The following is a 16,249-nucleotide window of genomic DNA, read 5'->3' on the forward strand; positions in this document are numbered from 1 at the left end:
GTCTTTCATTCAATCTTCTAGGTGTTAAGTGCAGGCTAACCTCCTCATAAGTATGCCAAAGGCTGAAATCCCTTTAGAATTCGTCGTTGAGGCCTTAGTTCACGGTGGAAATTTCTGGCAAGTGGGTTTAAGGGCGATTTACTTTGCCATAACAATGTTGATGTGGATGTTCGGTCCAATTCCTATGTTTCTATCCTCAGTGGCAACGGTGGCAATTTTGTATGTTCTTGATGTTAATAAGAAACATTTGCATGATTTTAATGAATCATGTAACAAAGAAGGGAAGAGAAAGATAGCTGTGAACAGGTCTTTTGAGCAACAGGAAATGGCAAATAGTAATTATGGACTTCAAGCAACTGCAATTACTACAGCAGTGTTGTCTGCTGCTGTTGCTTCTTGATCAAAGAAATGAAAAGAAAATACAGTATGATGTATTTTAGATCCATCCTAATATGTATATGCTGAATTTTATACTCCTTATTTAGTAAGTTAAATATATTTAGGACTATATTACATGGATTTAGGAACCCATAATATACACGAGTACTATATGAGTGTATGCGTATAGATTTTTGAAAAAGCCAATACCAATAAGCTTTATAATTGTAATACTCTCTCCGTCTCTTAAAGATTGTCTCATATCATAACATTCTTTTTTGTTTTCCTTTCTCCACTTTTATCCCATTTGGCTGTTTTATATTTCTAAGACTCAATAAATTTTTAAAGATTGGACTATTACAAAGTAACTTAATACAATACCCCTAAAAAAAGATTAATTTATTACAAGTAGTATTACGGATCAATGTATCTTGTATTAGCTTGCTAATTTTAGTCTATCTTCTGCTATCCTATTGGCTAGCTGCAACAGCAAATCACCTACTGTTTAAGTGCATACTGAGTGCTAAAATTGTTTTATCTATATGATTAGTACGTCTTACATTAATTAATCAACTTAACTACTCCACTTCAATTAGATCAATATTTTTTATGTATTAAAAGCTAAAGCATGCAATCATAACCTAACCTTTCATAATACTTTTCCCGCTATTTTTTCCTACCTATCTTGGAATGGACTTTATTCATTTTTGTAAAAGCAAATTTAAAAAAAAAAGACTTACTAAATTAAACCTTCATACAATCATACTGCTGGTAGTTAAGTACTGCTGCTGCTGCTGTTTGTACTAGAAATAAAGAGCATTAGTTAGAGGGAATTCACTGAAAAGATTGACATCGATCAAGACGATCAAGAGAGAAGAAATGAAGTGGCGAAAGGAGATGCTAGATGTGATATTGGTACCAGCAGGGCTGTTGATGATGTTTGGGTACCATATATTCCTTATATACAGATACCTCAGAAATTCGAAGTGTACTGTTGTTGGCTTTCATAATCACTGTCAAAAAATATGGGTTAAGAAACTCATGCAGGTTAGTCTATATATAAACTCTTAATTATTTTACTCAATTTTTTTTTTTGTAAAAATCTCAACAATGATTTTATGCCTAATCTCAGGTTGATGCAATGAGTAGAGGTCCAGCTTTTACAGTAATGAACAGCACGATAGTAGCATCGAATTTCATGGCATCCACCTCTTTAACCCTGAGTTCTTTGATTGGCGCATGGATCGGAAGCTCCTCAAGCAGTGAAATAATCAAGAGAATAATCTATGGAGATGCAGGAGTACCAATCACTTCCATCAAATATATCAGCATCCTCTTGTTTTTCTTGCTTGCTTTCGCGTCTTTTGTCCAATCTTCGAGGTGTTACGTGCAGGCTAATCTCTTCTTAAGTATGCCAAAGGCAGGGGTCCCTGAAGAATTCATCGTCGAGTCTTTGTATCATGGTGCGAATTTCTGGCAGGTGGGTTTAAGGGCTATTTATTTTGCTATAACAATGTTGATGTGGATATTTGGTCCAATTCCTATGTTTCTTTCCTCAGTTGCAATGGTGGCGGTTTTGTATGTTCTCGATGTTAATAAGAAGATACTGGATGAGTTTAACGAGTCAAGCGAAAAAGAAGAGGAGAGAAACAAAACTGTGCCCAAGTGTTTTGAGCAGGAGGGAATAATGGTTGATTGTAGTTCTGAACTTCAAGCTACTGCTCTTACCACAGCGTTGATGTCTACTACTGTTGCATTCTAAATGAAATAATTGTTTCTTCCTTAGCTATGCTACACCATTTGTGATAGTTTGTAACTCCTTTTTATAAAGTCAATAATTGTGAATTATATTATGTGAGATTTTGTTATATTCTAAATTTTTTGTAAGGTCAAAAATTGTAAACTGAACCAGTTTTTTATACATACAAAATCTGCACCTGATAAAGCTGCTATTCTGTATATATATATAGCGTGATCGACATAAAAGTATGTTATACTTTTGTAAACTAAAATTGTACTAATCTATGACAGGATGTATTAAGAAGTTTGATCAGAATCATTATTTTCCTGATTACTAGCACTTTCAGATGACAGATTGGGGGAACTGGAATCTTTTACATCAGTAATATTCTCATTGCTACCTGCAGTGTCTCCAAAAAGAGAATCGAGAGTGAGCTTCCCTGAGTAAAGGAATAAGCCGAGAGCGTTGAAGCCAAAAACAAATGTTGCTAGGTAGCACAATCCATTGATAATAGTCCTACAAATAGCAGGAGAAAAGATTCAAATTGATGCCTATTAAGAGTTCTGGAATAAATTTAATAAACAAGTCAGGAATTTTACCTTATTGTAACAGTAATTTGACGAACCTGAAAAGCAGGGGAAAGCAAAGAGATTATGACAAACAAAACATAAAAATTTTAGCTGAGCAAGCATGAGTAAGAACTAAGTTTTAACTTACAAGAGCTTCGGAGAACATACATGTCAATGGTTCCATCACTCAGATACGTCATTAGGAAAGCAAATAGGCAGATAACTATATGCCTTATACACTAATCATGAGCTGCATGAATACATATCGATTTCTGAGCTTATATGCATCAAGTTGCCACCAACATGTGCTAATGTAAAGACTGGAAAGTATGACACTAATAATTTTTTTTGACTTTGAAACTAATTTCCAGAAGAGCAAATACCAGTTTCATAAACAAGGATGTTGAATATTATGATTAAGAAACCTCACGGGACTGTCTTCAAAGGATATGCCTGTTTCACTAACTATATGTCTATTTAGCTCCTTAAACATGAATTTCAATTATAACTTAAAACAACAGCCACAAAATATATTAGGCAGATTTTAAGTTCATTTTCGAAACACAAAAGGGACATAGGTAATTAAGTATCAATAAAGATTGATATAAAGAGACATGGTCACATGCAACAAGGTTGTACACAAAGGGGTTATATGATATTATGGTGGTTGCAATTAATGTCCGTACCAACGCACATAGAATCATTGTTTTTAAGGCATTTTCATAGCTAAAGGCAGATTACTTTAACCATTAATTACACAACTAAAAAAAAAAAAAAAAAAAAAATGACTTCGACTTTGAGCTAGAAATTCTAGCTGTTTAAAATCAAGCTTCATATACACTCTCTAACACAAAGTCAGTATACAGTACATGCTTGAACTATCCTTATCTGTCATCAAATTCCGACATGGATAGGTTACTTGTAGCCTTTCAATGTAGGCTGAGAACATAATTTTTGAGGACATGATCACAAATCTGTCTCTGAGTAAATCAAAATCCAATAAGGCAATAATTATTGCAGCAGCCATGTAATACAGCCATCTATGTGTGGCACTTATATCACTATTAGAGCTACAACAACAACAACAACAACAAAGCCTTAGTCCCAAAATGATTTGGGGTTGGCTAACATGAATCAACTATTGAGCTATGAGAAGGAAAAAACATGGAACTTTTTTCAAGCTTATATCTACTTTGTGGCATGCAGAAGGCAAGGTTAAACTAAAATTATGTTGCTCTAAGAGGGAGAAGCTAGTCCAATAGTGAAACATGTACGGCTAAACAGAAAGGTATCACAAAGGATATTACTGGTAAAAAAGCCAATTACTGGTAGATGATTGACCAAGTAGAGACAACCACCATAATATTACAATCAGACCAACAACTCTTCTGGGAAGAAAATAGCAGTTCTTTTCAAACAGGAAGGGAAACCTGATGTATTGAAACATCAATAAGCTTTGTCAAGCAGTCAACTTCTGTTGAATCATGCAGTTTCAGGTAAAACATCATGTGGTGGACTTGGCTCAGGTGAGAGCGGAGAGCACAAGTCAAGTTTTATAATCTTTACTACCAGGGTTAAACACAAGCTCTTCCTCCGATGAAATCATTACAAATATACTATGTAGCCTAATATCTAAAAATAAGATGAAATGACAAATTGATGCATCTAAACAAAGTCTTTCTGTCTAAGATGTTGACAATGTCGCTAGTAGCTACTGCAAGTCACACTTGCAGTATGTTTTTACATACAGAGAACTGCTTATCAGCATTTAATGACGGCAGGTTTATGCAAAATACTAATCTTTCTTTGGATTAGTTTCAAGCCTTATGCTTAAGATATCATAAAATCTAGGGTCATCCATCCCTTCTCTCTCAACAAAAGAGAAGAAAACAAAACGGAAACTACAGTAAAAGACATGAACAGCCACATATCAAAATTATCATCATCACTCCACTGAAAGAGTGGTCAATATTATATTTCTCTTGAAATTGAATATGTTAGCTGTCAACTTTTAGAAAGATATGATTTTGGAATTTTGGGTAAAAGACGTTCAAGGACCATTTACCAATACAAGGGAAAGAAAAAACTCTATATACATATATAACTTTCATGCATTATTTGGGTCATGAATTCCATGGATGGAGGCTGAAACAAACAAGCACCATCTGTTTCAGAAGAAGGCTATGTTTAGTTCACATGATCTGATCTTTTCTAATCTGATCATAGCCGATGTAAGATGATATCATCTTAACTAAGTTGAACTGAACATAGCAGAAGTACAGGTAGTCAGCCATGGAGGAAAGAGTAATACAAGTACCAACAAAGATGTTTTTATTGAGAATGAATTCACAATGAGGCTCCATGGGCAAGAGGGAAAGAATATGAAAATTGCTACCAACATCAAGCAGCAGTGAGCATTACATGATTAGCCATTTCTCTATAAAATTGTATGCTTAACTACACGTAAACCTCACAGTCACATATCATATATTGATATTATGAAATTACTTTTTATTTAACACTCTCCTAGAGCAGCATTAAATCTCATCTAAGCCTCAAACCACAGAACAAAGTGAGAAAGCATGGAATTTAATAATAATAATAAAAAAAATCAGGACATGTACGTTCAGGAAAAAAAAAAAAAGGAAAGGAGTGAAAGGACAAACCGAGTAATTATCAGGAATTGTTTGCCGATTAAGAGATGCCTCGATAGTAGTTGTAAATTTATACAGAATGGCTGCAATAACAGCTGCAGTGATCGCTCCTAAGAAGGCCTGAACAGGGGATGGCGAAGATTTAGGTTCAATCGAGACCGATCCAATTGCTTTTAAGCTATCCAATGCTTCCTCTTTCAAACTCTTTGCACCAGAGGCTCTCATTCTCTAAGACCACAAAACATCTACAATACATTAACATCTCAAGAAGACAATAACTTTGCTCGAGTATTGAAAATCACATGCCTCAATTGGTAAAATTACATAACCAAGAACATTGAAAATCTAAAAGATGCAAGGGCCAAGAGATCATTTTGCTAGGAGCCTAAGTGACCAAATATGAAATGTAATAACCCGACCAAAAAACCGTCTTTATCAACAGTTAACAGGAAGGCAGAATCCCAAAAACCAACTCAAAAAACTACCATCTCAAAATCACAATTCTGAACATTTATGCTTGCTAGCAATTCAACAACTATACCAACCTAAAGCAAAGATCTCTTACAGGCCTGAAAATGAAAATGCAATATATCTAGTGGTCAAAACATATTTTACTCCCTTGGTCGCACGTTAATAAGCTACAATTCTATTTCTATATAACAGGTCACTCCATATTTACCTATTAAGCAAATTTGCCTCATTTCTCAACAAATCTACAAACTATAAAGGCGAATTCTGGTACTTCAAACCGAGTCCTTAAAATGACCTCATACCAATGGTGTCCTATTAAAGAGGTAAGGAGGAGAGAAAATACAAGTTTATCAAATTTGTATGGCAATTGGCAAATGAAGTTGCATTTTTGTAATTAAATCAACAAAAGTACTCATTATATGTATAATTAGCATAGTATTTTTGTGATAAAATCACCAAATATTCATGAAAATGGGATCATTATTCTCAATTATCATGACATATTCATGATAAACAAACCAAAAGATATTCATTCAATAGCCACGAAGATACACTAAACAATTATGAATGTACATTAAAAAAAACATTGAAGATATGACCAACAACAATATAAATACTATAAACCATCAGCATTTGGCAAAAATTAATACTTATGCTACTTGATTTATCAAATGAAAGCTTTACATTGTTTATATATACGTGAGAGTCCGGCACCATGCGGGTAAGCCATATCATTATCCACACAATAGTGAAATTCAATGAATTCCAAAATAAAATCTACTAAAACTAAACAAGTATAAAGCCAGAATATCAAAATTTTGAAAGAACCCCACAAAACCAAGAACTGCAATTTAATCAAACAACACATAATCAAACACAATTCTTCATAAAACCATGAAACGGGCAAGAAACAATATACCAATTCCTTAGCTCGTTTAGCTCTGCGACGAATAGAGCGAAAGAGAAAGACAGTAATAGCCCCAGTAAGAAGAACACTGGTGGAGACTTGCAGAGGGGTAGGGTCGTCATTTGTGGCAAAAATTGACGGAGTATCCGGCGAAAGTTCGATGGGTCCTTCTTCCACGGCGGCGAAGAGCGGCCATGGTTGAGAATTGGGGCGGAGATTGGAGGAGAGAGAGTGGATTGAAGTGGGTTTGTGGAGGAAAGTGAGTGGAGGAGAGAGAAAAGGTTTAAGGAGAAGATGATGAGAAGGAGTGAGAGAATTTGGAGGAAGAAGATGTATGGATTGCAACATTTGTGAAACTTCAATGGTGATTTTTGGTGCTTACTATCACTGAGTTTGGAGGAAAATCTGTGTGTTTTTGGGCATTTCTGTTTTTTTCCCGGTTAAATTCCTACATTGTGATCCGCTAAAATTGGTTTTGGATAGATATTCTTAAAGATGGCTGTGGCCGGGTGCGTCCTTGACTCTCGAACACGGAAAAAGTAATTATACGTATATGAGATGAATATGACACGACATGACATAACATAACATGTTACTAGTTAATTCATGAATTAAGTAAGTTTGACACAACATGATGCACGTAATGACGTAAATTCAAGTTGGGCCTAGGCTAATCATTTGATAAATGGTATGACATAATACGTTACTAGCCATGTGTTGAGTAAGTTTAACACAACTTGACACTTGTAAATTTAAGTCGTGCCTAGGCTAACCATTTGATTAACGACATGACAAAATACGTTACTAGTCATGTGTTGAGTAAGTTTGACACAACTTGACACCCATAAATTCAAGTCGTGCCTAGGCCAACCGTTTGATTAACGACATGACATAATACGTTAATAATCATGTGTTGAGTAAGTTTGACACAACTTGACACCCGTAAATTCAAGTCGTGCCTATTGCCTAGGCCAACCATTTGATTGACATGACATAATACGTTACTAGTCATGTGTTGAGTAAGTTTGACACAACTTGACACCCATAAATTCAAGTCGTGCCTAGGCCAACCATTTGATTAACGACATGGCATAATACGTTACTAGTTATGTGTTGAGTAAGTTTGACACAATTTGACACTCGTAAATTCAAGTCGTGTCTAGGCCAACCATTTGATTATCATGGTATGACTGTAGCTACGGGGTTGGATCATGGCCATGTGAGCTTGGTATAAGGTAAAACCAAAATGCATTTTTAGGTATTTTAACATGATCAAGTTTCTAATGTGTGCAAATTCTATTATAATAATATATCATTCTTCCCGTTAAAAAAAAAAAAATTACATTCTTTCACAAAAGAATTTTTTATTTTTTTTTTGTAATTATATTGGAACGGTTTGTAAATCATTATTTCAAAGAAAGTTGAAGGTGTTGCTAATAGTGTATTTGATTAGTTAATATCTACTATTTTGTTAATTGAAAAGTTTTGTTTTTCTTTTTTATTACTTATGTTCGTAGATGCAGACAATTGAACAATAAAAAATGTTGATACAACTGGTGCTATTGCATAACATACATCATTGAGATTTAGCTTTTCAAAAGTTTATTTCATTTTTAGAAATTTTGTTCGTGTTAAGAAGTTTATCTCATTTTTCAAAAGTTAGCTCATTTTTATTAAATCAGTAAAGAAAAAACCTCAAAGTTAGGTTAGACACATTTAATGTACACGATGGGTAGACAAACCTCGAAAGATAAGTATCAATTAACAGACTTGATGTATATTGTAGTACTCGTAAGTGGGAAGAGGCTCGAGCAATGGTAGATATGGGAGCCACTCATGATTTTGTCACTGAGGATGACATGAATAGACTTGGAATGAACGTAGTGCATGGTGGTGGTCACATGAAAAAAGTTAATTCCAATGCTAGAATAATTCACGATGTCGCAAAAATTGTGTAAGCTTAATTGGCGACTAGAGTGGAAGCATCAACTTCACAGTGGCAACCATGGATGACTTCGAGATGGTGCCGGGGATGGATTTCCTTCACGCAAGTATATTAGTTTGCCAGTTTCATTGCCTCACTTGGGATCTTAGCTCGTGGTAGGTTCTCAGCCATATATCTTAAGGACGTGCCCAAGCCACGTGGTAAAGAAAGAAAAGAACAGAAGGGGCCTCTTCTCTCTACTATAAAACTTCAAAAAGGAATGAAGAGAAGTAAGCCAACATTCTTTGTTCCGCTTTCAATGAAAGAAGATAAGATTGGGGGGGGGGGGGGGGGGTTAATATCTTTCGACCTTTAGAAGAGTGGCTCAAATAGTTCACAGATCTTCTCCCGGAAGAACTTTCAAAAGCACTCCCACCTCTAAGAGCCATAGATCATACTATCGTAATCGAGCGTTAGCTCATGTTGGAAGTTAGACCTCTTACATGGAGCCCCTTCGAATGGGCCCTCTAGAACTTACAAAAATGCGTAGATGGTTGGATGGATGGTTAGAAGCCGAGTTTATTCGACCTTCTAGAGCTCTTTACAATTCATCAGTTCTTTTCGAGAAGAAGCAAGATGAGAGTTTGAGACTATGCATTGAGTATCGAGCATTAAATAAGTTTCATCAACACTTCATATATATCGCATAAAGAAAAACATAATAATTTCCCTAGACATAATATATATGAGGCCATTGTCAACACTAAGATTCTCTAAACTCTCTGCTGTGACCCCCAACCCCATAAAACCCTAGGAACTCGCCGGAGTTTCGGCGCCGTAGCTGAACTCCAGCGAGTCTCCTCCTCTTCTTCTCTTACTTCCCTTCTCCTCTTCTTCTTTTCCCTTCTCTGCTTTTAGGCGTCTTCATCCTCACAAATTAAAATCCGAGCCGACGCCATCGTCTCTTCTCTTAAAAATCAATTAATCTCAGTTTAGAAGGTGTTTTGTGAGTTTTTTCCCGGCTAAGAAGATTTTGAGAGGCCTTGTATTGCCCACCTTAGAGTGGAAGGTTCACGTTCAAAGGATTTTGCCGGCGAAACAAGAGGTCTAAGGACTAGTCCTAACGCCGCCATCAAAGGTCATTGGTAATTTTGACCGTGACGGAAATGGTAAAGTTAGGGTTAGGGTTTCATGGGTCCTTTTGCTGGTATTGAAAGTTATGTAATTTTGTTTTTAGTATTGAAAGTTGTAAAGGCTTAAATGTTAAAAGCCATGTAGTGGTAAGTTTTAGTTTTTATTTCGTACTTTGTAAACTCTGATTTTATAAATATAATTTGCTATTGTAAAAAAAAAGGCCAATGTCGAAGCTATGTATTTGCAAATGTGATAAGAGCAACTCCAATGGTTGTAGTTAGGGACTTGCTTGCAATACTAAATAATCCTTACCTACTAGCTTAACCATTGGAGCTAGAAAATGCAATTAGCTTGGCCAGTCAAGCTAATTTGTTTGGAAAAAAACTTGCTAAAATAAAACAAATTAGAATAAATAAAATGAAATTTATCAACCTAAATTAAGGAGGTGTGGTCCATTTAAATAGTAAGCTATTAGCTAGCTATTGGAGCTAAAATGACAATTATCTTAAAAGCTTATGTGGCATGGCAAGCTAATTTGACAATTAGCTTGCCATTGGAGTTGCTCTAAGTTAATATGATACCAACGTACCAATAGAGGTGTCAATTCAGATAACTGGATGGAGTTTGGGTCGGGTTTATTCGGGTCGGGTCTGTTCCTGTCGGATATGTTCAGGTCAAAATCATTCTTTTAATTCGGATCGGGTCAGGTCAAATTTGGGTCGAATCAAATTCGGGTCATGGTCTATCGAGTTTGGGTCGGATATGGCTTGGGTCAACTCCAAATCGGTTCATGTTCGGTTTGAATAAATACGGATCAGGTTCAAAATGGGTTTAACCGGGTTAATTTCGGGTCGGATGAATTTGGGTCGGGTTAATTTTGATTCGGATGATTTCGGTTCACTCAAGTTCGGTTTGATTAAGATAAGGTTGATTCGTTGATTTATTAATTGGTCAATTTCAATTCAATTCATTTCTATGTTTGGCTGGATTTTAATCGAGTTGACCCAATTCATATCCAAATAAGGTTATTTTTAAACTAGAGTTATTATTGAGTTTTTACCTTATTATTGGGTCAATATAAAGTCATTCATGTATCATATTTTTTATCGAGTTGAAAGAAGAGGTTTTAATGTTCAAGTATTACAAATTATTTGTAGCAAATTTTAGATGAGACGAATATAAAGCTTAGAAAGTAATTTTATATATATAATTGTTATATACATGAAGTAAACTTGTTACTCCGGATTATTTCTTTGTAGTAAAAAACGTTAACTTATTAATAATTAGTAAATATAGTACAGAGTAGTATAAGAACTTGAATAAAAAGGTCAATAATTAATTATGGTCGGGTTAAAATTCAGATCGGGTAAAAATCAAATCGAGTTAAAATCGGGTCGGGTTAATATCAGTTCGGGTCAAAACAGATCGGATTCGATCGGTTATTTGTCGGGTCAATTTCGGATTGGGTTGAGCTCGGGTCGGATCAAATCGGTTTAGTTTGAGTTCAAGTCGGGTCAAATTAGATTCGGGTTGAGTTTAGGTCGAATCAAATCGGTGTCAGGTTAAGTTAAGATCGGGTCAAGTTCGGATTCGGGTTGAGTTCAGTTCGGTTACATATCGAGTTTGGGTCTTGAATTTCTCGGATCAAATTGGATCGATTACTGTTCGAAACGGATAGTTTTTTTCGAGTCGGTTTGGTTTTGACACCTCTACGTACCTGTAGGGAATATTTCAAGTATCCCACACTTGAGCCCCACTGTGATCATACACTTAAGTATAGTGGCGTCCAAAGGGAAGGAAGCTAGAGCAAAAGAGTCGCCAACAAGTTTTAGGAACTTGTAAACCGTTCACAGAGTGAAGGTTACACCCCTTCACGACCCATGAGATCACTAACTCCATAGTGGTCTGGAACCATGACTGGATATTCGGGGATGAAGGTACAAATCCAACCTAAAAGAGATTGAACCTGCCCTCAAATAGACCTCTACTTTATTCTTCTCATATTCATGTGCGCTTTCTGACTAACATACAATCATTAGATTAACCCTAAAACCTGTTTAATCTATGTTGGTTGAATATTAATGCACAAACAAATCTATTATTGGCGATCACTTGAATTAAAATCACATTAGCCTAAACAAGATTATTAATTATCTTATTAAGCGTGATTTTAAGTTCAAATTCCCTTTAATCCTGCAAGAGAGGGCGTGATCAAGCAATAACAATAATATATCAAGCACATAATAATAATAGAACAAATCATCATAATAATAATCCCAAAGCATAATAATATTAGCAAGATCCTAGGCATGATACTAACAAGATTAATAACAAATCCTAGCATGTCACTAAACAATAAAGATCAAAGCTTCATCTCTAACATGATACTAACATGATAGAAGAAATAGGAAGCAATCTAAACATGATACTAGAAACATACATGATATTAGAAACATTAGTTAATACCCTAAACATGATACTAGGAATCATAAAGACATCCTAACATGATACTAGAAATTAAAATAATCTAAACATTATTTCTATATCAAAAGAATAATTAATAATTAAATTACTTACTTTGATGCTTCGTATCTCTTTCTATCAAAAGAATACACACGTTAGTAACTTCAAGAAAAATATCAAATCAAACAATTAATTTAAATAATAAAAATAGGGATTTGGGACCAAACCCTTAGAAATTATCAACCTTTCACGTCTAGGGCGAAGGCAACTTCGAGCTTGGCTAGGTGTGTCTAGAACTCGTGAATGCGGTATTTTTATTTGAAAAGGGAAGGCTAGAAAAAAGGGAGAAAGAATAAGCTATTAGTTTGAGAGAGAAGAGAAAGAGAATTAGATGATTATTGATGATTGTTGATCAAAACGGAGAATATCGACCCTATTTATAGAAAAAAATAGCCCGAAAACGATAGAAAAGAGTTAGAATTCGAATTGGAATAAAATTGGTTCTGTCGCAGAACGACATGGTCCAGCGCGATGCGACAGGCTTGTCGTGGCGCGCCAGCTTTGTCGTTTCGCGCAGGTTTACTCGTTTTCTAAAAACTCGTACGGAATCCTCAATCTAATTAAATTCGTTTGATAACGTCCGTACTTATCTTTGAAAATCAGATTTAATCTCTTTAAAACAGTTGTTTTAATCCAAACAAAATTCTATAAAAGATATAATTATTAATCCTAATCCCATTAGAAATCAAAATAACTTTCTATATTATTCTAGAAGATCAATCCTAATAATTTTAAGAATATTAATTAATGGGTCATCCACTAAATCATTGGGCCATAAAACCATTTCAGGCCTAATTTAGTATTTTGGCCATAAATTCCCCATTATTCATCGGAACTAGGCTTATAATATATCGTTGGAAAGCTCTTTTTGAGCCCAATCTAACTACACCATTATTGGACCCTTATCATGGACCAAACTAAATTGAACTGGACATTTTCATGAATAGAGTACATTTTCGAAAACCGAAAGAAGAGATATTAAAACAACCGTATCACAAGACTTTTCACACTTTCACTTCGTTCGATAATCAAATGACGTGAAAGGTACTCATCATTGGGTTTGGTTTTTTGGGAGACACAATTAGGTGTCTACAGTACCACTAATAAAACAAATATACAGCAATCTAATCCGTAAATAACTAGTACAAAATGTGCTTATTATGAGTAGTCTACCCAAAAAGATATAATATGAAGTTGACATTGAAATATTTTTTATGCAAGTTATTTAATCTCTTTTTACTACTTTCATTTTTAAATTATGAGTGTAGAAGCAAATAATGAGTCATGAGACAAAATTGTTTAAGTAATCTTTGAAGATTATTTTTATATCAATACAATAATGATCATGTCACAATTTACGAAAGTACATTATTTTTCATATCATGGCAATAAGTTGGCATTACTTGGCAACACACTACTCCACCATCCTTCCATTAAAAAATTAAATCTATTACTGATATTTTGCAAATTTCAAATCCCATTTTACTTTCCTTAGAAGTATCAAAAATTTTGCCGTTAAAAGTCAATGCCCAAGGTTGAATTTATTTAATTAAACGTGTAAGTCAACAATCCTAAATTAATTTAATTTCAGCAAAAAAAAAAAATAAAAAAAAAATCATAATTAGTGATGAGTAATTTTGCTTGATTTAGTATGATCAACACTCTTGGCGCACGTTCGAAGCCACGGCTCGAGCCCAAAATTTGATTTGAGCCTTCATATCATCACTAGACGGGGCTTTTGGATCGACTCGTTTAGGAATTGGAGGTGCTGATAAAGGAGACGAGGTTGTTCTTTGCCATGACTCCGAAAGATAAGGCCTTCGTACCTTACCAATATCTACATGATTACTATCAAGGCTAGCTCGTCTTTGTAAGGCAGGAAGTATTTTTGTTACACTTGGGCTTAACTTTTCGTTATCAAAAGAAAAGCCTAAGTCTTTAAAACCTTGTAATTCTTCAACTTCTAAGTCGCTTAGACTCTTTTGAGACTTGCTCTTGTCTATTTTTTCGAGTTTCGTGTCGTGTTTTGCTTGGCTGTTGATGCTAGGAGACTCCAGTTTCCGGTGTGGTCGATTCTTGGAGTTGCTCATACTCTGCTTCGTGCCCTGTAACAACATAAACAAATTGACAAATTGTCAAGTTCCAATGTTGTGTAGAAACATTGTATAAGAACAATTGTCAAACAAAAACTGTACATAATAGTAATTGTTGGGAAAAGTATACTTTCATGTGACAAAAGCACTCACTCTTATCATGATTAATGTCCCTTATTGACTAAACAAAGGTCTAAAAGAACAATAGTTAATGTGGAATGTACTTGAAAACTTATTTGTTACATTAATCTAGATCATAACAAATCATTTACGTGTCAAATGTTAGCTTGATGGACATGGAACCAAACATGAATATGGAGCAAAACAAACTCAAAATTTCTTAACTCTAAACAAATTTAGTTCACAAAGGCGTAGCAAACTCTGAAATAATTGAGACTAGCAGAGGATAGTAGTAGACTCGATCAAACATGACTTAACTCGCTAGACATGACACATACACCATACAGTCGGGACCTGGTAATACTCTATCGAATATGATTGAATAAATCATTAGTTCATTAAAAATTAGTAAATTCAACCTAAAAATTGAGTTACCGACACTAATGGAACTTGACCATTCTTGCTTACAAGAAAGGGAATATGTGAAGAAATTCAGAGACACTGCATTAATTAGTTTTTAAGTCCAATAGTTGGAGCTCATTAAAATAAAAAAGTAGAAGCATTAGCAAGGTTGCTTAGAAGAAGGGAAACACATAAGAGTATTAGACTTCATATGCACATGTAACAATATGAACATTTTAATCAATACTAAAACATACAAGTAGTAAAATTTACATACCTTAGAAGTAGTTGACTTAGGAGGCAATAACATAGAAGAATCAATAGATGCTCTTCTAGTAAGTTTAGTCATTGCAGCAATAGGACCTTTCTCTTGCAACATAACAGACGGGTCTAACGACTCCCTCCGACTCAACCTTCCAACTCCCGCACCATTTAGGATTCCAGTCGTTGCCACTGTCGAAACAGCCTCTTTCCCCCTACAAGGCGGAAGAGACGGTGTTCGATCTAATCTTCTCCTAGGCATTTGCTTAGGCAATGGCATTGCTTGCATTATTAAATCACCCATCCTTGGCCCCTCCTCCTCCTCGTCCTCCTCCTCCTCCTCCTCGTCATCATCACCTAGTTGATATTTCCTATCTCCTCCGAACCCAACTGGAAGCGATGGTGTTCGGAGGAGACTATTCATCATTGCAGGGTGATCCTGATCAGATATCAACCCTTCTTCCTTAGTACTACTCGACGAAGAAGTACAAGGATCAGAGTTACACCTTACCATAGTTTTGGACGATTTTGATCTACTTAACAAGCTATTTCCAAAAAACCAACTATCTTCAAAGAGATTACCAACAACATGGCCATTTTTCTCCTCCATTGCCAAAATTATACTTGGATTTCTAGCTAGTTAGTTTAACCAATCTTAATCTATCTAAGACTTTTGTGCAACAAAAAACAAAAAAAATTGACAAGTTATACGCGTAACATGTACCCCACATGGGAAATCCAAGGTTTTTTTTTTATATATGATGGATCTAAGTTTAGTTTATAAAGTTTGTTACATGGATAGTTGTGAATTGGCTGACTTGGGTTGGCCATGTGACTTTAGGCAATCATCTCATATATAATATGGTCACAATTTTTGTATTATACATTTATACCTTATTTTATACACCCTCTAACCCCCCTTGTGATAGTTGCATCATTTGGAAGAAATGTAACTATGTTCTATGCAAGTATAATTGTATCAATCCTATTTATTGTAGTCATTTTAGGTTGGTACAATTTGTAAAAGGATAAAATTTACTCCTTATATCTCAATGGATATCCTTTACTGAAG

The 16,249-nt window shown here is 35.0% G+C and overlaps 3 protein-coding genes across 3 annotated transcripts; 1 reads left to right on the forward strand and 2 right to left on the reverse strand.

Annotated features, from left to right (window-relative positions):
• Positions 1-1,213: 1,213 nt before the first annotated feature.
• Positions 1,214-2,255, forward strand: LOC145574832 (uncharacterized). The gene is made up of 2 exons (XM_081632690.1): positions 1,214-1,425; positions 1,511-2,255. Exons 1-2 carry the CDS (start codon positions 1,258-1,260, stop codon positions 2,138-2,140), a joined length of 798 nt encoding a protein of 265 aa, XP_081488816.1. The 5' UTR covers positions 1,214-1,257; the 3' UTR covers positions 2,141-2,255.
• Positions 2,256-2,316: 61 nt separating this feature from the next.
• Positions 2,317-7,176, reverse strand: LOC145574831 (uncharacterized). The gene is made up of 4 exons (XM_081632689.1): positions 6,733-7,176; positions 5,355-5,570; positions 2,719-2,744; positions 2,317-2,635 (listed from the first exon to the last, which is right to left on the reverse strand). The coding sequence occupies exons 1-4, from the start codon at positions 7,066-7,068 to the stop codon at positions 2,416-2,418; spliced, it is 798 nt and encodes a 265-aa protein (XP_081488815.1). The 5' UTR covers positions 7,069-7,176; the 3' UTR covers positions 2,317-2,415.
• A 6,440-nt stretch (positions 7,177-13,616) lies between these two features.
• On the reverse strand, positions 13,617-15,898 carry LOC145576730 (uncharacterized). The gene is made up of 2 exons (XM_081634447.1): positions 15,194-15,898; positions 13,617-14,406 (listed from the first exon to the last, which is right to left on the reverse strand). The coding sequence occupies exons 1-2, from the start codon at positions 15,785-15,787 to the stop codon at positions 13,957-13,959; spliced, it is 1,044 nt and encodes a 347-aa protein (XP_081490573.1). The 5' UTR covers positions 15,788-15,898; the 3' UTR covers positions 13,617-13,956.
• Positions 15,899-16,249: the final 351 nt, after the last annotated feature.

The sequence above is a fragment of the Chenopodium album genome, chromosome 13 (genome assembly GCF_948465745.1).
Source record: "Chenopodium album chromosome 13, dcCheAlbu1.1, whole genome shotgun sequence".
Lineage (NCBI taxonomy): Eukaryota > Viridiplantae > Streptophyta > Magnoliopsida > Caryophyllales > Amaranthaceae > Chenopodium > Chenopodium album.

Excerpts from the sequence above, each read along its gene's own strand:
- LOC145574832 (XM_081632690.1), top strand. The coding sequence starts at position 1,258 with ATGAAGTGGCGAAAGGAGATGCTAGATGTGATATTGGTACCAGCAGGG. Across the intron at positions 1,426-1,510 it reads GGGTTAAGAAACTCATGCAG|GTTGATGCAATGAGTAGAGG; the intron begins GTTAGTCTATAT and ends GCCTAATCTCAG.
- LOC145574831 (XM_081632689.1), bottom strand. The coding sequence starts at position 7,068 with ATGTTGCAATCCATACATCTTCTTCCTCCAAATTCTCTCACTCCTTCT. Across the intron at positions 5,571-6,732 it reads CTAAACGAGCTAAGGAATTG|AGAATGAGAGCCTCTGGTGC; the intron begins GTATATTGTTTC and ends TTGTGGTCTTAG. Across the intron at positions 2,636-2,718 it reads CAAATTACTGTTACAATAAG|GACTATTATCAATGGATTGT; the intron begins GTAAAATTCCTG and ends TGCTATTTGTAG.
- LOC145576730 (XM_081634447.1), bottom strand. The coding sequence starts at position 15,787 with ATGGAGGAGAAAAATGGCCATGTTGTTGGTAATCTCTTTGAAGATAGT. Across the intron at positions 14,407-15,193 it reads CTAAGTCAACTACTTCTAAG|GGCACGAAGCAGAGTATGAG; the intron begins GTATGTAAATTT and ends ATGTTGTTACAG.